The sequence below is a fragment of the Neofelis nebulosa genome, chromosome 2, assembly GCF_028018385.1.
Source record: "Neofelis nebulosa isolate mNeoNeb1 chromosome 2, mNeoNeb1.pri, whole genome shotgun sequence".
In the NCBI taxonomy this organism is placed as follows: Eukaryota; Metazoa; Chordata; class Mammalia; order Carnivora; family Felidae; genus Neofelis; species Neofelis nebulosa.
This window is the reverse complement of record NC_080783.1, coordinates 125,978,870-125,999,268: the sequence shown is the minus strand read 5'-3', so window position 1 is coordinate 125,999,268 and position 20,399 is coordinate 125,978,870. Positions and strand designations below refer to the sequence as shown.

The following is a 20,399-nucleotide window of genomic DNA, read 5'->3' as shown; positions in this document are numbered from 1 at the left end:
GATGAAAGTCCTATGTGTCTCCTGTTTGAAAGAGAATAAAATAGAGACTCCCTTATCTGCCTTGTTTGACTGAAAGGACCCCTGACTAAACAAAGCCTAGATCTAAAGGGAAAACTCCTCTCTGAGTCTCAAATGACTTTTTAGGTCACTACATCTTATGTGAGGCACGTGAAAATAATTCCTCAGCCACTTCCAGTCAGATGAATAAACATGCAAGGGTGAGCTAATCTATCGCTGTGGCAGCAGCCTCTGTCTTACACGAATGCATCCCTTGCCGGTCTCAAACCCCCTACGGCTAGACTACGAGTTACTTGTGAACAAGTTGTGTTTTATATTTCATAAAGGTACCTGATAACACATTTGTTGACTGAATGAAGGAAGAAACAAGTTCATTAGTAGTAACATCTTGAAATAATGAAATTGAATGTGGAAAACTTGGGAGTATAGTACAGAATAATCACTACCATACTATAGCATGTTATAGGACAACAGTTAGCATGTTTTTAAATGCTGAGGCTCTTTAAAAACTAAACTTTGAAAACAAACTAAGATGAGCCCTATTGGAGTCCTTCCAGTCAATAAGCCAATACTGAAAGAAGAATCTTCTCAGAGTATCCAGGACTCTGAACTGCATGTTCTTAGTACAGCTGTTGTTGCTGTTGTTGTTAAAGGCGGTCTTAACAATAGCTAAAATACAGCAAGAGCAAATTAATAAGAAAAGTCTACACAGCTAGGACTTAGCTGAATTACAATCCCTAGGCTCCCATAAAGGGCTAAATCCAAAGGGATCAGAGTCAAGTAAATAAAAAATCCAGCTGAATTTTATCAGAGGGCAAAGTTTCAACTCTGAGTACCTCAGCAACCAAAGATGAATTATGCATAAGATTAGTAAAGTGCCTTCATCTACACCCCAGCCAGAGAACATTTTTCTATCTCATTGTGACTGAAGGAAAAACAGCAATGTCTTTGCTTGCCAAGAATAGTCGTCGCTATACTCTAGATAAGAGTCTAACAAACACTAAGGGATTAAAATTTAATTGTAAAGCTCCTGCTACCTGGGCATAAAAGCTTGAACTCTGGCTTCAGAAAGAAACTGGGACTCTGGCATATTGAACACATGAAAACAAGAGCTGGCGTGTTCCTAACAAAGGGTGTGAGAATATGCTCCCTTTTAAATTCTTCCCCAAACTGCTTCTCTCTCTGTATATCCTATTGGTAATATACAATAAGAATATAGCCTTTTCGACACTTTGAATAACACATTTACATTTCATTTTCAGAATGCCTGAAATTACAGGATGAGATTGAGAGGGTAATTATGTGGTCTGAACTCTCTGAATATCAGTTCTCTTAATTTTGTTGAGCATCACCTAAAGCCAAAATAATTTCTTTTCTTGAGGCTGGCTTCAATCTAATGCCACTATAGAACTAAGGCAGATGATTTTATTTTTTCCTCTAATTTGGAAAGAGCACCATTAACACCCAATCTTGTATTGAGGCCTTATCACCATTAAAGAACACACCCAAGTTCCCTATTTATTTTTAAATGTTTTTTTAATCTTTATTTATTCTTGAGAGAGAGAGAGAGACATACAGACAGAGTGCAAGCAGGGGAGAAACAGAGACAGAGGGAGGCACAGAATCCGAAGCAGGCTCCAGGCTCTGAGCTGTCAGCACATAGTTTCTGAGCCATAGTTTCATGCTTAACCAACTGAGCCACCCAGACACCTCCCAAGTTCCCTACCTATTGATAACAGCTCCTAGAAGTACCTTTACTATCTAAAATCCCCATGTTAGCCAAAAAATACCCACAAGTTAAATTTTAGACCAAAAGTTTATTCTGCTCAGTTAAACTTCCCTCCCTAATCCTTCACAAACTTATTTGATTTTGAAAGAACAGTGATATTGAAACATAGCGTATATATTTGTACTTTGTATTAAAACTTTTTTTTTTTTTTTACCATTTCAGAGAGTCAAATTCCCTCTGAATCATTACAAACCAGCATCTACTGTTTCTTTAGTATTACTGCACATTTCCAAAAGTTAGAAAGACTTAAGTTCTTTATACGGTTGTCTGAGTATGTGATGTAAATAACCAGTGTTCTTCTTTCTTAAGTGACTTACTAGCAAGAAAAGGAATGAAATGAAAATGAACCAGTTTGAAGACAGAAAAGCAAATGGGCATTCTTTATTTTAAAGCATCAGAGTTCATCAAATAGACTAATACTGTGATGAGTGAAGAGTTCCCCAGACAGTTTGTATACTTATATTTTTATTTTTGCAGGAAGCATTTTTGCAACCTAAGTGTCCTTTCTATTTTCTGAAAATCAGTATCAGCCTTTTCATTTAAAACTCTGTTTCACTATATGCTAATTTGGATGTAAATTTTAAAAAATAAAAAATAAAATTTAAAAAAATGCTGCAATAAAAAAAAAAAACACCTCCAAATTCATCTCCTATAGGAAGACTTCTCTAGCAAAACCACATTACTATCACCATTCTATCATTCTATATCCCATTACCATTACTATATTTAGTTTGAAATTTATTCTTTTGTACTTGCTTTGGTGTGAGTTGTGAACTGACATATTACTGAAACCAAGCATATATATCATGACTAAAGGGCTATCTACTGTATGATTTCAAGCAAATTGCTTAACTTGAATGACTCAAACTTCCCCATCTATAAAGCTAGAAAACCACAGTCTGTCTTGCAATGGCTCAGGTAAGAATAAATGAGAATATGTGTACACACTATTGAGAGAAGAGATAATAACTAACAGAAATCTAAATTACTCCTGGTTTAAAATCATAATATATTATGTAGTAGTACAAATTTATTTCCTTTGAGTATTAGTAATTTGATTGGTGGGAGAAGGAGCAAAGTTCGACTCAAGAAACAAGCCAATAAAAACTATTCCTCAAGATTATAATTTTATTCTGCATTCCCATTATTCTCTCCATTTAGAGGACTATGCTGGGTCTGCAAAAAACAAAGATGTTTTCTGAAAGAAAAATCAGTAGGTTTCCTAACATGAATTTTAATATCACTCATGTAATGGGTTTGGAGTGAGCAATTTACATCAATATTTAGGCGCAGCTCTTCCAAAAACTGTTATGCAGTCCACTTTGCCCCAAGTGCTAATGATTAAGCAATCAATAGATCAGCAGCAGTTAGTGACAGGATGTTCTAAACTTTGGCATTGAGATGTTCACTTTCAGGGGGAAAGGATGATTAAATATACTGCCAAATAAATTCAGGGTGAGCTTTTGTGAACTTCATACTTGACAGGCACATGTTAATTGGGAAAGAGAGTGCTTTCCATAAACTTCAAAACTGAATTAAACCCTGGAGAAAGGAATACAGACATGCATTAAAAAGCACATTGCCAGGGCACCTGGGTAGCTCAGTTGGTTGGGCATCCAACTTTGGCTCAGGTAATGATCTTGCAGTTTGTGAGTTCAAGCCCCGTGTTGGGCTCTGTGATGACAGCTCAGAGCCTGAAGCCTGCTTCAGATTCTGTGTCTCCCTCTCTGTCTCTCCCCCACTCACGCTCTGTCTCTCTCTCTCTCTCTCTCTCTCTCTCTTAAAAATAAATAAGCATTTTAAAAAAAAAGTACATTAACTTTTATTCTTTTTTTTCCTGCCTTTGAAAAGAAGAATTTAGTACTCAGAAAATATGGATAAAGAAGAACATCAGTGATTTCACAAACTTCTCAGTCTGGTTCTTTTTGAAGGGGAGCAATGAGAATGAAGCATGAGAAATGCCGTTAGTGGAAGTAGAGAACATCTTTTCCCTTGCTAGAAATACCCCTATTTATTAAGAAAATCAAAATTGGAACATGCTAGATTGCCCAAATAAAGACTTCAGTGGCACTAGCAAAGAAACAAAAATAAAAACATTTAACATTTTTTGACCTGTCACACAATGGGCTCCTTTATTATCAGTATAATCTCTGGGAAATACCTCAGATATATTACTGTAGAAATAGCATGGTTACAGAACAATATTTTATGCGAATATAAGCTTGGTTACAATTCAAAAATGTTTTAAAAGCCATGTCAGTTCTTAGGAACGAAAGAAGTCTCAAAGCTTTGAAAAATAATCCATTTTCAAACAAAGTAAAGAGACTTATTTTCCTTGTCGGTTGAATTTCTGAATGTGACCCTACTTAAGAAAGAGGGATGTAACTATCATAGGTTTTCATTATGAATGAAGTCAGATGGAGAATATAAAAAATTACTTTCACCTATGAACAGATTTCATGTCCCTTGTTATGACAATGGAAAATTAGGAACCTTTAAAAATAATATATTTTTTTCTACCAGTATGTTTCTCAATATAAAGTTATAATTATCCACCAACTTCCCTAGTTACGAGGATGATCTTTGCCCTGGAAAAAAACATGAGAATAGTGTACAAACCTCCAAAGTTTTGATCACTATTCAGTAAAACACACTTGGCCATTTATTTCTGCTTATTATTCTTAAAAATGTAATTTGGGGAGAAAAATATTAATTATTTTTGGGAAGGGGCTGAAGAAATCCCAGTGAGACATTCTGTAGAAAGGTCTTTTGTTAGTATAACATCTGACCTTCTATATCTTTGGAAATCATGCAACTTGGCTAATGTAGTCCTTAAAGAATTAATCAAGCAGATTGTTAGGCCCTAGTTACAGTGGAGCCAGCCAATTATGAGTTGCTCAGAAATTCATCACTGGCATGTCCAACCACATTTTCCCACATAAAGATTAGTAAAAATATGTGGAAACAGGGCCCATTCCCACCTCAGCACAGCTACAATATGTGTTCAGTGAAACAGATTTCAACAGAGGTTTGCTTTAGTGAAACAAACAATTTATTTGGGAATCTTTTTTATTCCTGTCTTTACCCACTAACACCTTTTTCTGCCAAGTTGCAAAGGCTATCCTATTTAGTTAAAACCCAACTAGGGATTTTTATATTCAAACACACTTCTGAATTCAAAGTACTAAAGTCACATGCCACAAGCCTGAATTCATCAGCAAGTTAGTGAAATCCCCAAAGACCATCTTTAGTCTTCACTGCTGTGATAACGCCCTCCCAAGGCTTACTAAGAAGAAAGCTTTTCTTGCAAGAGAGAAATGAAAGGGGCCAGAGTAGATGAAGATTGGTTCTCTAAGGAGAGGGCAGTGCTGCTCTTAAATAAAGAAGCTCCTTTCAGATAAGCAGAATCAGATTCCAGTTCATTTGGTTTGCTGGCTACCCTTACTTTGAACTCTCATATTTAACCCAGCAGGCTTCAAAGCAGGTGAGAAAATGACCTACCACTTAAAAGCAATTTTTCCTTTTTCAGGAATTCTGGCCTTGGAGAATATCGGCTCTGATATCAGCACATTCCACATCTCCAGGGACTTATGCATTTTTTTATTATTATTATTGCTCTATGTCGAATGTCAGGCTTGGTTTTCATCTCAGCCAGGAAAAAAAAACAAGAAAAAAGTCCTAACTTGCTGACACTGAAGTCTTATTCCATATAGCTTTATACCATGCAAAAAAAAAACAAAAACAAAAACAAAAAACAAAACAACAACAACCAGGCACTAAAACCACTAACCATTCTAGTTCATTCCCTTCCATTTATCTCAATCTGATATACAGTGGGGCTATTAAAAATCATTAATCTGTAGTGCCTTGCTTCACAAAAAAAGCAATTTTTGTAACAAATGTATTTTAACAAATTCAAAGTAAATTACTCTAGCATGTGAGCTAAAACAAAAATATATATTAGATGAGGAGGGGACCATGACAACAATGGAAGAAATTTAGGAAATTTTCTTAAATTGTTTTGCCTTCCTAAATAGATTGAGTTCCACTATATTTGGCTATCAAATATATGACTTAATTGAAAACCCTAACATAGGCAGTTTGCAATTGACCAATAGTTTCTGTTCTACGAGGCAGTTTGCCAGCTCCTAGAATCTGAAACATTTCTCCCCTTTTGGTGGTACAAATACACATAGTGTACCAGCAGTATGGTACTGACAGTCTTGTTTAAATGACATATAACCACCATTTATACTACAATTTCTGTGGGAAACACATTTTGAATGTACTATTGGGACATGACTCCCGCAGCGTGAAGTATTCTTCACTACAGCTGCACTTTGGTGATAATGATGACCATGACAGGTGACAACAACAGTAACACTCCCCTTTAACCCTCACAAAAACCCATGAGGTAGTACTACTCTCATTTCACGATGAGGGGGAGAAATGGTTAAGTAACTTATCTGAAGTTGCACAGACAGTAAATGTCAGGCTGGAACTCAAAGCAAAGCAGTTTGGCTCCAGAACCTATGCTCATCACCATTCTGCAATGCTGCCCCCCTTCTCTACCTCAAAAAAGTGGCACTATCCAAGCAATCTACATTCCTCCTATGGGGGTAGAGGAGAGCAAGGCTTCTTAGATTTTAAATGTGCATATAGGATCACCTGGGGGCCATGTTAAAAAGCAGATTCAGGACGTGTGGAGTGGTACCTGAGGCTATGTCTTTCTAACAAGCTCCTGGGTGATGGTGATGTTCCTACCACATAGACCACTCTGGGTGATGGTGACGTTCCTACTCCATAGACCACACTATATTAAGAGGTGAAGAAGTAGAATTTGAGCCTCCAGCTCCGTTGCTGGCTGATTGGCTGTTCGGCATTTATACGTTGTGTTCATAAGATGGGGATGGCCCTTATGTAATAATTTTCCATAAAGTCTTCAATGAAACCTGACTTTGATACTGCAGCATACCAAATATTGATTTCCAGGTACTTTTTTTTTTTTTTTTAATTTTTTTAACGTTTATTTATTTTTGAGACAGAGACAAAGCATGAATGGGGGAGGGTCAGAGAGAGGGAGACACAGAATCCGAAACAGGCTCCAAGCTCTGAGCTGTCAGCACGGAGCCCGACGCGGGGCTCGAACTCACGGACCGAGAGATCATGACCTGAGCTGAAGTCAGCCACTTAACCGACTGAGCCACCCAGGCGCCCCGATTTCCAGGTACTTTCAGTAAATAGTTAGCTTTTAGGAACTTAAAATGTGCATGTAAAGGCCAGAGGATAAAATGTGGCTATAAAAGTTTGCTGTGAGGCACATTTTTCACTATATACCACCAACCATACAAATATCAAAAGATAGTAAATAAATGCCTATTTATTGTTCACTAACTAGAATCACAGTAAATTAATAACTTTTGGTCTAAAAAAAAGTGTCCACTTTAAAATACATAATTATTCATTCTCAGACTCTTCTAGAAGAGTGCTAAGGAGCTTGTGCTATGTAATCTTAAAGGCTCTTCCGGTGCCATCAGCAATGTCTCAGGTAAAGACAGACACTATATACTAACATGAATGGACAGAACAGATAGTGAGTACACTCCACATTATTTTTAGCTGGAAGTATACTACTAACAATTGCTACCTATCGATTCCAGATTCTAGATCTTGCTCCTCACTCAATTTTATCTTTTCCCCACTGCCCTGAGAGAAACCCAAGGAGTTTTCCACTGCTCGCCTGTGATCTCAAATACACAGCTGCATATATTTTTCCAGTTGTTAAATGGACAGGATTCCTTTTCTAGTCAACTTTTTCCATGCCAGATTACACAGTAAGGTCATTTCAGTTTGAGATGCACTCACTCCCTAGGCAGCACCACTGCGAATAACAGTTATGGTATGATCACTACACTTCCCTTTTACACTAAAAGGAAATAGTCCGTTTCCAACCCAAATATCTATACTCCCTGAACAACAGTGGGAAGTCATTCCCCTTGAAGACTGACCCAGAATCAAGTGCAGTCGCAGACTCCTAGGCCTACAGCCAGTGGCAAGTTAACACATTATACAGTTGACCTTCAGGGAAAAAGGGAAACCAGTGCTTTTACTACTGGTGCCAAAAGAAAACCAACTGATCTTTAAGGCACAAAATAAACTGTTCTTAAGGCAGAAAAAGAAATTGTGAGGAAACAGAGAGTCAAAATGGAGGCATATAGAGAAAAATATAGAAATTACATTACCGAGTAAGGGCCAGTGTTTCTACAGTTCTCAATGCTTTTTGATCTGGGACTGGAATGAATTAGCATTTTCCTTTTGGGTTTGAACTATTATTACCTGGTAAAAATGCCAAGATGTACAAGAGAGACACATTTTTTTAAAGGCTCAGAGACTCAAAGGGACTTATCTTTGGTAATTTTACTTTAAGCCAGTGCCACTAATTACTAACTTTATGTAGAAGAGTAAATAATCATGGGATACTCTCTCTAATATCAAGTACTTTCTGGACCTGGGTCAGGAAATGGGGAAGTAGTTCAAAATTGAAGGACAAAAATGAAACTAAAGGTCTATACACGGTTTTACACCCAAGATTGGGGAAAGTCAATAAGAACATGAAGATACAACAGGGAGAAGCTTTGAGTAAAGAAGCGTATTCTGTACTCAGGGCAAATGTCGCATCTGTACCATCTTACCTACTTATTCTCCATCAGCAAACCTTACAACTGATGATTTCATTTAAATGGAAAAATCAAAATTTGTTTACAAAATAGGGAATTTTTTTAAATGCCAAAAAGAAAGCATTTAAAAGAGTTGGATTATTCCTCAGCTAGTAACAAGTGCTGTGTCTACCACCAAAAGTGATCTACAAAGACCAACTGTATAATGTTACACCATTGTAGTCTTTAAATTTTTAAGCAACAAAAATATAGCTCAAGTCACCAAGAAACTTATGTTTGACATATTTATGGCAGCAACTTTACAAATCAGTTCCTGTAATTTACTATAACAAACATCTTCCACTGATCAACTGGCTTAGCACAAACAGATCAGAGATGGTTTCTTGTGTGTTTTACAAATACTCTACACAAGTCCTTGAGATCATACTTACAGCTTTAGCAAAAACACCCATGATTTCAGGAAACTGGTGTGTGAGAAGAGCTATCATTGCTGTAGAAGAACACAGTCCTGCTGTGAAATGGATGAAAAAAGGAAGCTCCTTCTTTGGGTAAACAGAAACATGATGAAAGGCTGCAAGGGAGAAAAGGTTGAAATGGATTTTATTTAAGAATACAGTGTAAGCCAGTTTTAATGTTTTCAAACAAAGTTTATTTTTTAAAACTAAAAAGGAAAATCTTTTTTTTTTTTAAAAGAACAAGGCATCTCGGGGTAGCAAGATAGAAGAGAGTTATTCATTATTTATTCCAGCATCAACAGCCTATCTACGGAGCCAGATGACTGTGCTGGGGACTAAGAACAGGATGGCATCGTGGGAAAGAACATTAATTGTAAAGTCATGCTGAGGTGCTTTTGAAAAAGAGCTTTGTCACTTATTAGCTGTGTGATCTTGAATAAGTTGCTAAACCCTCTCATAGTTGCTATGGAGTTGTTATGATGAACACTGTAAGTCCTTACTAAATGTGAGTTGTTATAATTCTTGTTCTTTAGGAGCTCAGAGACAAGTACAGAATCGAGAGACAGATGTGTGGTTGCAGATTTCCCAGAACCACAATTTTACCCAGTTATTAATAAATGTTCTATCTGTAGCATTTCATAGAGCACTATAAAACCTGAACTAGAACACCAAAGCCCTAGGATTCTGATCATAAACCAAGTACCCTGTCTTCTTTTACCACATTCACACATTAAATCAGGGATTATTTTTCTAAAGACTGGATATTTCATTACTAACAGTATTCAAGCATTTATATCTTATTTGAAATTTGATTGAAAATACCTGCATACCAATGCTGATGAGCCTATTACCATGCTTGGCACATAGTAGGTGCTCAATAAACATCTGTTAAACTGAGAGCTATTCTGGGACTTCATTAGTCCAGTAAGTTGACTGCTCAGGGCTGGACACAAACCCAGGAATTCCTGATGTAATATCCTACATAAGTAAGGGATGACTAATTCAGTGCTGAATCAAGGTCAGCTATAAATTTCACTTTTTTAAACATAATGATTCACAGAGAAGATTACACCTAAGTTTCCTTTGGTAGCCATATTTTTTATGTCTTATACTATACTCTGAAAGAATATGCCAAAAACCAAACTCATTAAAAATCCAGAAAATTTCCAGAGGCTTGAATCACTTTTAAAGTAGAAACACACCAAATCTGAACTTTTTAAAAACGTTAGAAACATTAGAAGCTACGGACAACATTGAACTTTCAGCACCCAAAAAACCAGCAGTCCCTTTTGCCCTGTCCCTCAGCCATGAGAAGACAACTTCTTCCAGCAAACCAAGAGAGGCAAACCATCGTACTTGCAAAGACAGGGAACACTTAAATATACCAATGGTCACTAATACTCTTATTATGTGACAGATGGCAACATTAATAAAGTTAATTAAACTGTATGGCATTTTATGGCTCACAAAGTGCTTTAATTTACATTAGTTTGATTTTTTCCCAATTTCCCTAAGAGATAGATATTATTTCCACTTTATAAGGCAGAAAACTATATAGCTTTAGTAAGATAATCTCCTAAAATATGAAATTTTTATACTATAGGAGAGACTTAAGTTTTTCTTTTTGGATGGCTTTCTGTAGATTCACTTGTCAGTCAATGTTTGGCTAATACATCAATATAATGGATGACTAGTACAGAAACACTCCCTTGGAAGTAAAGTTCAAATTTCATCACTGGCTTGTAGAGAAGAATTTATCAGGAGGCATAAAAGACAACTAAATAGCTATGTGAACTAAGGGAATAGTTCAAGTCTGAGCTTATGAGGTTCATAAGCAAATTCCAGAATGTTGTAAGTCATATCAAGGTTGAAGGAGAATTGAAAACAAAAAACATTAAGTACTCCTGGGTATTAGAACTCCACATTATTAAAAATTTGTTCATTCTACCACAGTCAGACACAGACAAATATTCTCAGAACAAACAATATAACCAAACAAAGACCCCAGCATATCCCTCTTCTCCTACCTCCTGGAATTTGCAAATGTCTAAGTACCCTAGAAATAATCAAGGCCTGCCAAAAAGCAAACTCTCTGTTCTTATAGGCTGGGACTCTGGCAACACGTGCGAAAAACCCTGACTTTATTCATATTACTATGTAAAATTGGCCTTATATCAGGCAACCTTTATAATTTTGGGGAGGGGTATTTTAGGCTAAATGTATTAACCTAATATAATATACTCTTGCATATTGATGTTCCATAATCAAAGATTTATTCTTTTGCCTTATTTCTGTTAAAATGGAAAACAACAAGAGCAACTACTACCAGCACCATCCTAGGAAAGAAAATAAAATTTCTCTCACTAATGACATTCTAATTGCTGAAGTCAATGGATTCTTCTCAGGAATCACCTTCCTTGGTATCAGATACTCCTCCTCACTTGGATTTTTTCCCCTCTTTTTAGTTCCTAGCCTATCTAGTTCTGGTTCTTGTCCTGTCCCTGACCACTACTTCACTGAATCTTCCAGACTCCTTATCAGCCACCCATTCCTTCAACATTTTTGTGCCCCCATGGTTCTGCTCTTAGCTTACTTCTCACTCTACAGTTTCCCTTAGTGATCTCATTCATAGCTAGGAAATGATGACTACCAAGTTGGTTTGGTGAGGTAGAGAGATGTCAAGAGAAAGGTATCAGAACCCCTGGCAATTTTGTTTACACAACCTGACCCTGTCCCTAGCCCACAGCTAAATGAACCAGGAATAAACACATGGATTCTGATTCTGTCAGCATCTGATTCTGTCTCCCAGAAGTTTTACAGGCAGGATTGAGTTATTATTCATACTGTACTATTTGCCTGAACTGATGACATGTAAACTAGAGCGATGTAGGGGCATCAAGTTTGGCTACATGAGTGTCTAAGAAGGGAAAGCCAAACTACAAAGAGAAAGATATAAAAATGAAGCAGACACACTGAGAGAAGCAGAAAGGAGAGCTCATACAAAAAGGAGATGGCACTAGGGAAGGAAAAAAAAGAAAAGTGAGAATAGGAGAGCCTGAAAAAGGCAGCCTGAGATCAAGATATACAGATAACTGACTCCTGGAAATCTTTATAGCCTTCTAGTTTCTGGTTCTAGTCCCTTCTGAGGTCCAACTGTAATTGCTGCCTTGGGATTCTTTGAGATAATCCAGTCTTCTAACAAATTCCCTTTAAGTTTAAAACAGCTCTCTATTACTTTTATCTAAAGAATACCTACAACATTTACTATTTATATAATATATATTTACTATATGTATATTTCTTATAAACATATCTTAGAACCATATATTATTTAGAAATATAAATATGTATATATATAATGTGTGTGTGAAACAGATTATGTAATAAGATATTTAAGCATGCATACACATATGCACACACACGTGTGTGTGGGCATGGGTGAAAGGTTACACATACAACATATTCAAAGCCTGAATTTATTTACTTTCCCGACTCTTGTTCCCAAACTTGCTCCTTGTGCTGTATGTTGGATTTACCATTCTTCAAGTCATTCAAGTCAGATTTAGGAATCATCCCTGACCTTAGAGAGATAGGCACTCTCCATTCCAGCTTCCTTAAAATCTATTCCATACCCACAGCACTAAACACATTGTTTATCAGTCTTTGTATTAACTCGTAAGCAGTTCAGGAGTTTGGAGTAGGATAAAGAGGAAAAGGTGCTAATATTTAATATTTTTGTTGAGTACTTACAATATACTTAGCATGTTTATAAGAATGCATTAACAAATTTGACTAATTAAAATATTTACACAATTTTCACGATGAACATTATAGAAATACCCAAAGAGATGATAAAGAGAATCCTGGCCTTCAAGTTTACAATCTAGAAGGGGGAGGTTAAGAAGTTCACAAAATACTTTGAGAGTTCAAAGAAAAGACAGGTAAATTATCTCAGAGGACGGAAGAAAATAAAAGACCCTGGGAGAAAAATATCAGCATACTCAACTTCCATAATCTCTCCTAAATTTTCATCTATTTGTTTGAACTTTTCAGTTCCCTAAATTTGGCGTTTGTAAAACTGCAACTTTCCTTGTTAGACTTGAGCTCTAACAGCCCCAGAACTGTAAAAACTATGGCACAGGTTTATATCACATAAGGAAACATGGCGCTAGTGTTTACACCCTTCAGCATGCTTATTTATTGGTTAAATCATAAAAAGAAAAGTTAAACAGAAATTTACCAGTTCACAGAAAAAAAGTACAACTCAGACAAATAAATATAGACCATTCTTTTGAGAAGTTTGGCTTCCTGAAAGCAGGGACTCAGTGGGACTTTCAGCAATCATAACCCTACATATTTCTGGTTCTCTTCCTAAGTCTATGACTGCTCTTCTTAAAACTGCAAAGTGTAGTCTCTCCAATTTCATTCTTTGTAAAGACTGTTTTGACAATTCTGAGTCTTTTACCTTCCCATATAAATTTTGGGATCAGCTTGTCAATTTCTGCAAAAATCTCTCCTGGAATTTTGATAGGGATTGTATTGAATCTATAGATCAATTTGGAGAGAACTGTCATATAAATAATATCGAGTCTTCCAATCAATAAACATGGAACACCTCTCCATTTACTTAGATTTGTCTTTAATTTCTCTCAGCAAATTATGTAGGTTTTTTTTTTAGTATACAAGCTTTGCACTTCTTTCATCAAATTATTCCTAAATTGTTTCTTCTTTTTGATGCCACTATGATTAGAAATGTTTTCTAAATTTCATTTCTGGATTGCTTATTCACTGCCAGTATTTAAATATGCAACTGAGTTTTATATTCTGATATTATATCCTGCAACTTTGCTGAACTTATTAGTTCTAATAGTATTTTTATGAATTTCTTAGGATTTCCTACATAGACGATGATGTCATCTATGAATAAAGATTGTTTTTCTTCTTCCTTTCCAATATGAATGCCTTTTATTTATTTTTCTTGCTTGATTGCACTGACTAGGACCCCTAGTACAATGCTGAAGAGAAGTGGGAGGGGCAGACATCCTTGCCTTATTCCTAACTTAGGGAGAAAGCATTCAGTCTTTCACCACTTAAGTATGATGTCAGTTGTGGGGTTTTTGTAGATGTTCTTTATCAGGTTGAGGAAATTCTCTTTTATTCCTAATTTTTTCAAAATTTTTACCATGAATGGGCATTGGATTTTTATCAGACCCTTTCTCTGTATCCACTGTCATTTATTCTAATAACATGATGCATTGCCTTTTCAAATGTTAAACCACTTGCATTTGTGAGGTAAATCCCACTTGGCCATGGAGTATAATCCTTTTTATATGTGGCTGGATTCAGTTTGCTAATATTTGTATCTGTATTCATGAGGGATATTGTTCTAGAGTTTTCTTTTCTTGTAATGTCTTTGGTTTTGGTATCAGGGTCATACTGGTCTCGCAGAATAAGCTGAGCAGTGTTCCCTCCTCCTTTATTTTCTGAAAAGAGTTTGTGAATGAATGGTATTATTTCTTCTTTAAATGCTTATTAGTTGACTGTTCTTTTAAATATCTTCAATTTTTGTGTTCTTTATCACATCTAACACAGAATTTTACCCCCAAAATACATGGGAATGAACTGAATTTTGCAACTACATCAAAGAAATGGCTAAAATAGTATTTTAAACAGTATCCTGAATTTCAACCAAAGGCACTTTTATCATGAGAAAATACTATGAAAAACAATCTCACAACTACTTTTAAGTTTAGGAAAACTAGAATATTTACTTACTAGGTAATAGCTCTCTATCAGCAGTCTCTGTGCAGCTGGGGTAAGGGTAAAATAGATGGCCTTTCTCTAAAGGGTATGGAATCATTCTAAAAGCTGAGGAAAAAAAATATATAGTTTGACATTTAATTCAGACTCACTTCCATCCCATACTACAGATCAAAGCTACTGTGGATACATATTTTTATAAAATTTTCATACAGCATTTATTAATTCCTTTAGAGATATCTTTTAGATGAAAGACACAAAGGAAGCAAAAGAAGGAATAAGGGGAAGAATAAGATTTATTCAGAGCATAGTGAATGGTCTGGTTGAAATAAAACTAAAGGGAGTAGTGGATAACAAGGTTGCTGAGTCCTTCTTGCCTCTGTCTCCTCACTACAAACACAACAGACTTAACCAGGAACCTTCATAAAATTGCAACATGTATCACTGTTGTTACCATGACTGTTGGCAACCCAGAAAGAGTTCCCAATGGCTACTAACTTCATGTGTTAGATGTCACCAAAGTTTTCTACAAGCAGAATTTAATTTAGTTCTGAGGTCACCAAAGTATGGCCCTTTGGCCAGATCTGGACCACTATTTATGTTTGTAAATAAAATTTTGTTAGAATACAGATGTTAGGGGCGCCTGGGTGGCGCAGTCGGTTAAGCGTCCGACTTCAGCCAGGTCACGATCTCGCGGTCCGTGGGTTCGAGCCCCGCGTCAGGCTCTGGGCTGATGGCTCGGAGCCTGGAGCCTGTTTCCGATTCTGTGTCTCCCTCTCTCTCTGCCCCTTCCCCGTTCATGCTCTGTCTCTCTCTGTCCCAAAAATAAAAAAAAAAAAAAAAAAAAAAAAGAATACAGATGTTAAAACTGCTTGTTAATTTATATATTATGTTAGGCTGCTTTCATGCTACAAGAGTTGGGTAGCTGTAACAGAGACTATGGCTCACAAAGACTAAAGATTTACCATCTGCCTTTTTACAGAAAAAAATTTACCTATCCCTGATCTAGATTATCACCAACTCTTGAAGACTTCTTAAAGGGGGAATCTTTGTTTACCTACTTAACTAGCTAAGTATTCATCAAAACTGTGATTAAGTTTTGTTTTTCCTTTAGTGCTTAGCTCTATAAACTTTTGTCAAGGGGTGCATAGGTGGCTCAGCTGGTTAAGTGTCCGACTCTTAATTTCAGCTGAGGTCACGATCTCACAGTTCGTGAGATACCAGGATCAAACCCGGTATCGGGCTCTGTGCTGACAGCATGGAGCCTGCTTGGCATTCTCTCTCCCTCTCTCGCTGCCCCTCCCCTGCTCACACTCTGTCTCTCTCTCTCAAAATAAATAAATAAACATTTAAAAAAACCTTTGTCAAAATATGAATTTTGTTCTGCCACAATAAAAAGTGGGGATTTGTCCAAAGTCACAAAGCAAATCAGTGCTAACACTAGAAAAATCATTCATAAAACTATTTATGAAATTCAGTGTAAGTCACATCCTTATTCAAAACCTCTTATGTGCCAGGCAGACCATTAGGCACTGAAGACACACACAGGATCAATGAGATAGAGTACCAGGCTTTGAGGAGCTTATAGACTACTAGAGAGACAGCAAAAAGAAGCCTAATGACACAAAGACATTGTGCTCCTCAGTTTTATTAGTCCCAATTTCATTAATCTGCATATTGTCAGAGGTAAGCATAGTGTCTGACTCTTAGCAAGTAGTTAATGCATAGATTCCCAAATTCTCTTTGCCTCAAGGATACATGGTGCCCTTCATGTCTCAGTAATTTTTTATGATGCCCCTAGGCTGAAAGAAACATAACAATTCCACTTAAGTAGTGGATCCAAACAACTTTAAAGGTTTGTGTGCTAACAACTTAACAGTGAATTAAAAAAAATTTTTTTTTAATTAAAGGAAAAAATAATTATTCATTTTTTAAAAATATTTTAATTTTTTAAAGTAATCTCTACCCTCATGTGGGGCTTGAAACTACAACCCCAAGATCAAGAGTCACATGCTCTACTCACTGGGCCAGCCAGGTGCCCCCAATTATTTCATTTTTAAACAACCATCTTTTCTTACTAGTGGGATGTATGTACCTGTTGGGCGCTGAATACCTTTTCAAACCTTGGAATCAGATTGGACACTGCCATCGTACTTTCCTGTTCCACACTGATTTTTGTGTGTGTGTGTGTGGTACTTCTTTTAATCACAGCAGCTAATAAAAAACCGAGCTTTGCAAAGCTATGACAGCATTAAAAGAAAGAGACAATGGAGAGCCACCTAATGGTGAAACCTTGAACTACATGGAACTAACAATGATGCCTGACACATGAGTATTACTGTTGTTTCCACTGAAATTTTTAAATATGCCATGGCACTCTTATGAATTTGCCGCAACGCCCCAAGGTGCCTCAATGCAAAGTTTGGGAACTGAGGGGGATCAACCAACTCTAGTTAATGAGTATTGAATTTATTTTTGAATTTTTAATGGTAGCAGAAATGCACTTTCCAAGACAATTATTATAAAAATTCAACTGATAAAACATTTTGATCAAGCTTTTTCATTTTCTAAATGATTTTAAGAAGTTACAAATAAGAGATCTGGTAGTTAATTGAAAAACAACCTAGTTCTCCAAAGAAGATATACAAAAGGCCAATTAGCACATTAAAAAATGTTCAACAGCACTAATTATAAGGAAAATACAAATCAAAACCACAATGATATGCCACTTCACACCCATCAGTGTGGCTATTAAAAAAAAAAAGGCGGCGCCTGGGTGGCGCAGTCGGTTGAGCGTCCGACTTCAGCCAGGTCACGATCTCGCGCTCCGTGAGTTCGAGCCCCGCGTCAGGCTCTGGGCTGATGGCTCGGAGCCTGGAGCCTGTTTCCGACTCTGTGTCTCCCTCTCTCTCTGCCCCTCCCCCGTTCATGCTCTGTCTCTCTCTGTCCCAAAAATAAAAAATAAAAAACGTTGAAAAAAAAAAAAAAAGAAAAAAAAAAAAAAGGCAAGTGTTGACAAGGATATAGGGAAAGTGAAAACCTGTGCATTGCTGGTGGAACGTAAATGGGTGTAGCTGCCATAGAAAATAGTATGACAGTTCCTCAAAACATTGAACATAGAATTATATAATCTACCAGTTCCACTTCTAGGTATACACCCAAAAAAACTGAAAGTAGGAACTTAAACAGATATTCGTATACCCATGTTCATAGCAGCATTATTCATAATAGCCAAAAGGTGGAAACAACCCAAATATCCACTGACAGATGACTATATAAACAAAGTATGGTGTATATATACAATGGAAGATTACTCAGCCCTAAGAAGTAATGATTTTTTGACACATGCTACAACATTATGCTCAGTGAGGTAAGCCTGATTTTTTTTTTTTAATTTTTTTTTCAACGTTTTTTATTTATTTTTGGGACAGAGAGAGACAGAGCATGAGCGGGGGAGGGTCAGAGAGAGAGGGAGACACAGAATCAGAAACAGGCTCCGAGCCATCAGCCCAGAGCCCGACGCGGGGCTCGAACTCACAGACCGCAAGATCGTGACCTGGCTGAAGTCGGACGCTTAACCGACTGCGCCACCCAGGCGCCCCGAGGTAAGCCTGATTTAATGAGACAAAGATTGTACAATTTCACTACAGAAGATACCTAGACTAGTCAAACTTATAGAGACAGAAAGCAGAATAGTTACCAAGGGCTGGAGAGGAAGGAAGAATGGGGAGTCATTATCTAATGGGTATAGAATTTCAGTCTGGGATGATGAAAATGCTCTGGGAATAGAAGATGGTAATGGTTGCACAACAATGTGAATGTATATAATGTCACTGAACTATACATTTTAAAATGGCTAAAATGGGGCACCTGGCTGGTTCAGTGGGTGGAGCATGTGATTCTTGATTTCGGGGTTGTATGTTTGAGCCCCACGCTGGGTGTAGAGATTAATTAAGAAAAATCTTGCGGGGGGGGGGGGGGGGCGCCTGGGTGGCTCAGTCGGTTGAGCGTCCGACTTCGGCTCAGGTCATGATCTCACAGTCCATGAGTTCGAGCCCTGCATCGGGCTCTGTGCTGACAGCCTGGAACCTGCTTCGGATTCTGTGTCTCCCTCTCTCTGACCCTACCCCGTTCATGCTCTGTCTCTCTCTGTCTCAAAAATAAATAAACATTAAAAAAAAAAAAAGAATAAAATCTTGGGGCATCTGGGTGGCTCAGTCGGTTAAGCATCTGACTCTTGATTTTGTTTCAGGTCATGATCTCACGGTTTGTGAATTCGAGCCCCACGTCAGGCTCTGCACTAACAGTGAGGAGCCTGCTTGGAATTCTCTCTCCTCTCTCTGTCCCTATCCCACTCACTCTCTCTCTCTCAAAATAAATAAATGAGCTTAAAAATAAAATAACATCTTTAAAAATTTTTTTAAATTAAAAACATAAAATGGTTAAAACAGTAACTTCTATGTTATGTGTACTTTACCACAATAAAAAAAATAGATTGAAAAAAAAGAATAGATTTGATATTGGTTGTGAGGAAAATAGTTTTGTGATGTATACATCTGAAAATAAAAGTCTAACTTAAAAAATATTAGAACAATAACTCAACCACATTAAAAAGCTTATAAACCAAGGGATGTAAGTTTTCATTTTCTTTCCTTACAAATATGTAATTTAAATGAACATGACAGAATACCATAACGACTTCTCATTCTGCTTTTCCTAAATATGGCATCAGTATAAGTACATTATGCATTTCTCCTACAAATAAACCAAATAAACACCTCTGAGTTCACTTTGAAACCAATCCTTAGGGAAACGCAGAAATCTCATTTAAAAGGGCTGCCTGTGGATGCAATGAATAGTCTGAGAGATTAGTGGGACATTTGGAGAATACTTACTGCCTTCCCACGTACACTGTAACAGATTCAGAGCACCTTCTATTCTCTTCCAATGCTGAAGATGGAAGAAAGCATAGGCAATTGCTTCACTATCACCTCGTTTCAGAATGTGTTCTGGAGGTAAAATTAGACTCTTCATCTCTAGTAAATACTAGAAAAATGACACACAGAGAAACACACCACAGAAAAGAGAAAAATTAAATTATGTTACATTCAAACAAAAAATGTAGACTCAAATTTTATAAAGTCCATTTGGTTAAAAAAAAACACACATTAAGCTAGTTGAGATGACAAGAAGGTCATACTGATAGTATGTGTATAAAAAATGCTTGTATATGCAAATTCCAAAAATCAGAATATCCCTAAAGACAGAAATAAGGAGATAAATGGCTTATGTATGACCTTGCTAAATACAAAATAGAAACTCAAGCTGAGGAAATAATGTGAAAGCAAATATCTATTTTTCCAAAAGAAAATTAAGTATAAAAATGATAAAATACAAATTTGGAAACATTTTGTGGTGACACTGAATTCTTTTTTCTCTTATTCCCATTTTACAAGTGAGGAACTTAATTGTGAATAAGTTCAATTAAGTTAATATTTACTGAGTGCAAGCACTATATCTATTAGGAAACACTATATTCTCTGGAATTTCCTAATGTAATGAGAAAGACAGATTTTTTTAAGTTAATAACTATAACAAGACTATGCTTTATTAGAGATATAAACAGTGTATACAGGAATTTGGATTGAAGGTATTCATGTTTTTTAGTTTTTCTTTAACAGCTTTATTGAGACATAATTT

The 20,399-nt window shown here is 36.6% G+C and overlaps 1 protein-coding gene across 7 annotated transcripts in view; it reads right to left on the bottom strand.

Annotated features, from left to right (window-relative positions):
• ST7L (suppression of tumorigenicity 7 like) overlaps positions 1-20,399 on the bottom strand; it is a 105,443-nt gene that overhangs the window by 36,594 nt on the left and 48,450 nt on the right. For all 7 annotated transcript variants that reach the window (XM_058716194.1, XM_058716190.1, XM_058716192.1 and 4 more), the window contains exons 12-14: positions 19,595-19,745; positions 14,715-14,807; positions 8,916-9,055 (exon numbers count right to left, since the gene is read on the bottom strand). In XM_058716194.1, coding sequence (XP_058572177.1) covers positions 8,916-9,055; positions 14,715-14,807; positions 19,595-19,745 — 384 coding nt within the window. The remainder of the gene's footprint in view (positions 1-8,915; positions 9,056-14,714; positions 14,808-19,594; positions 19,746-20,399) is intronic.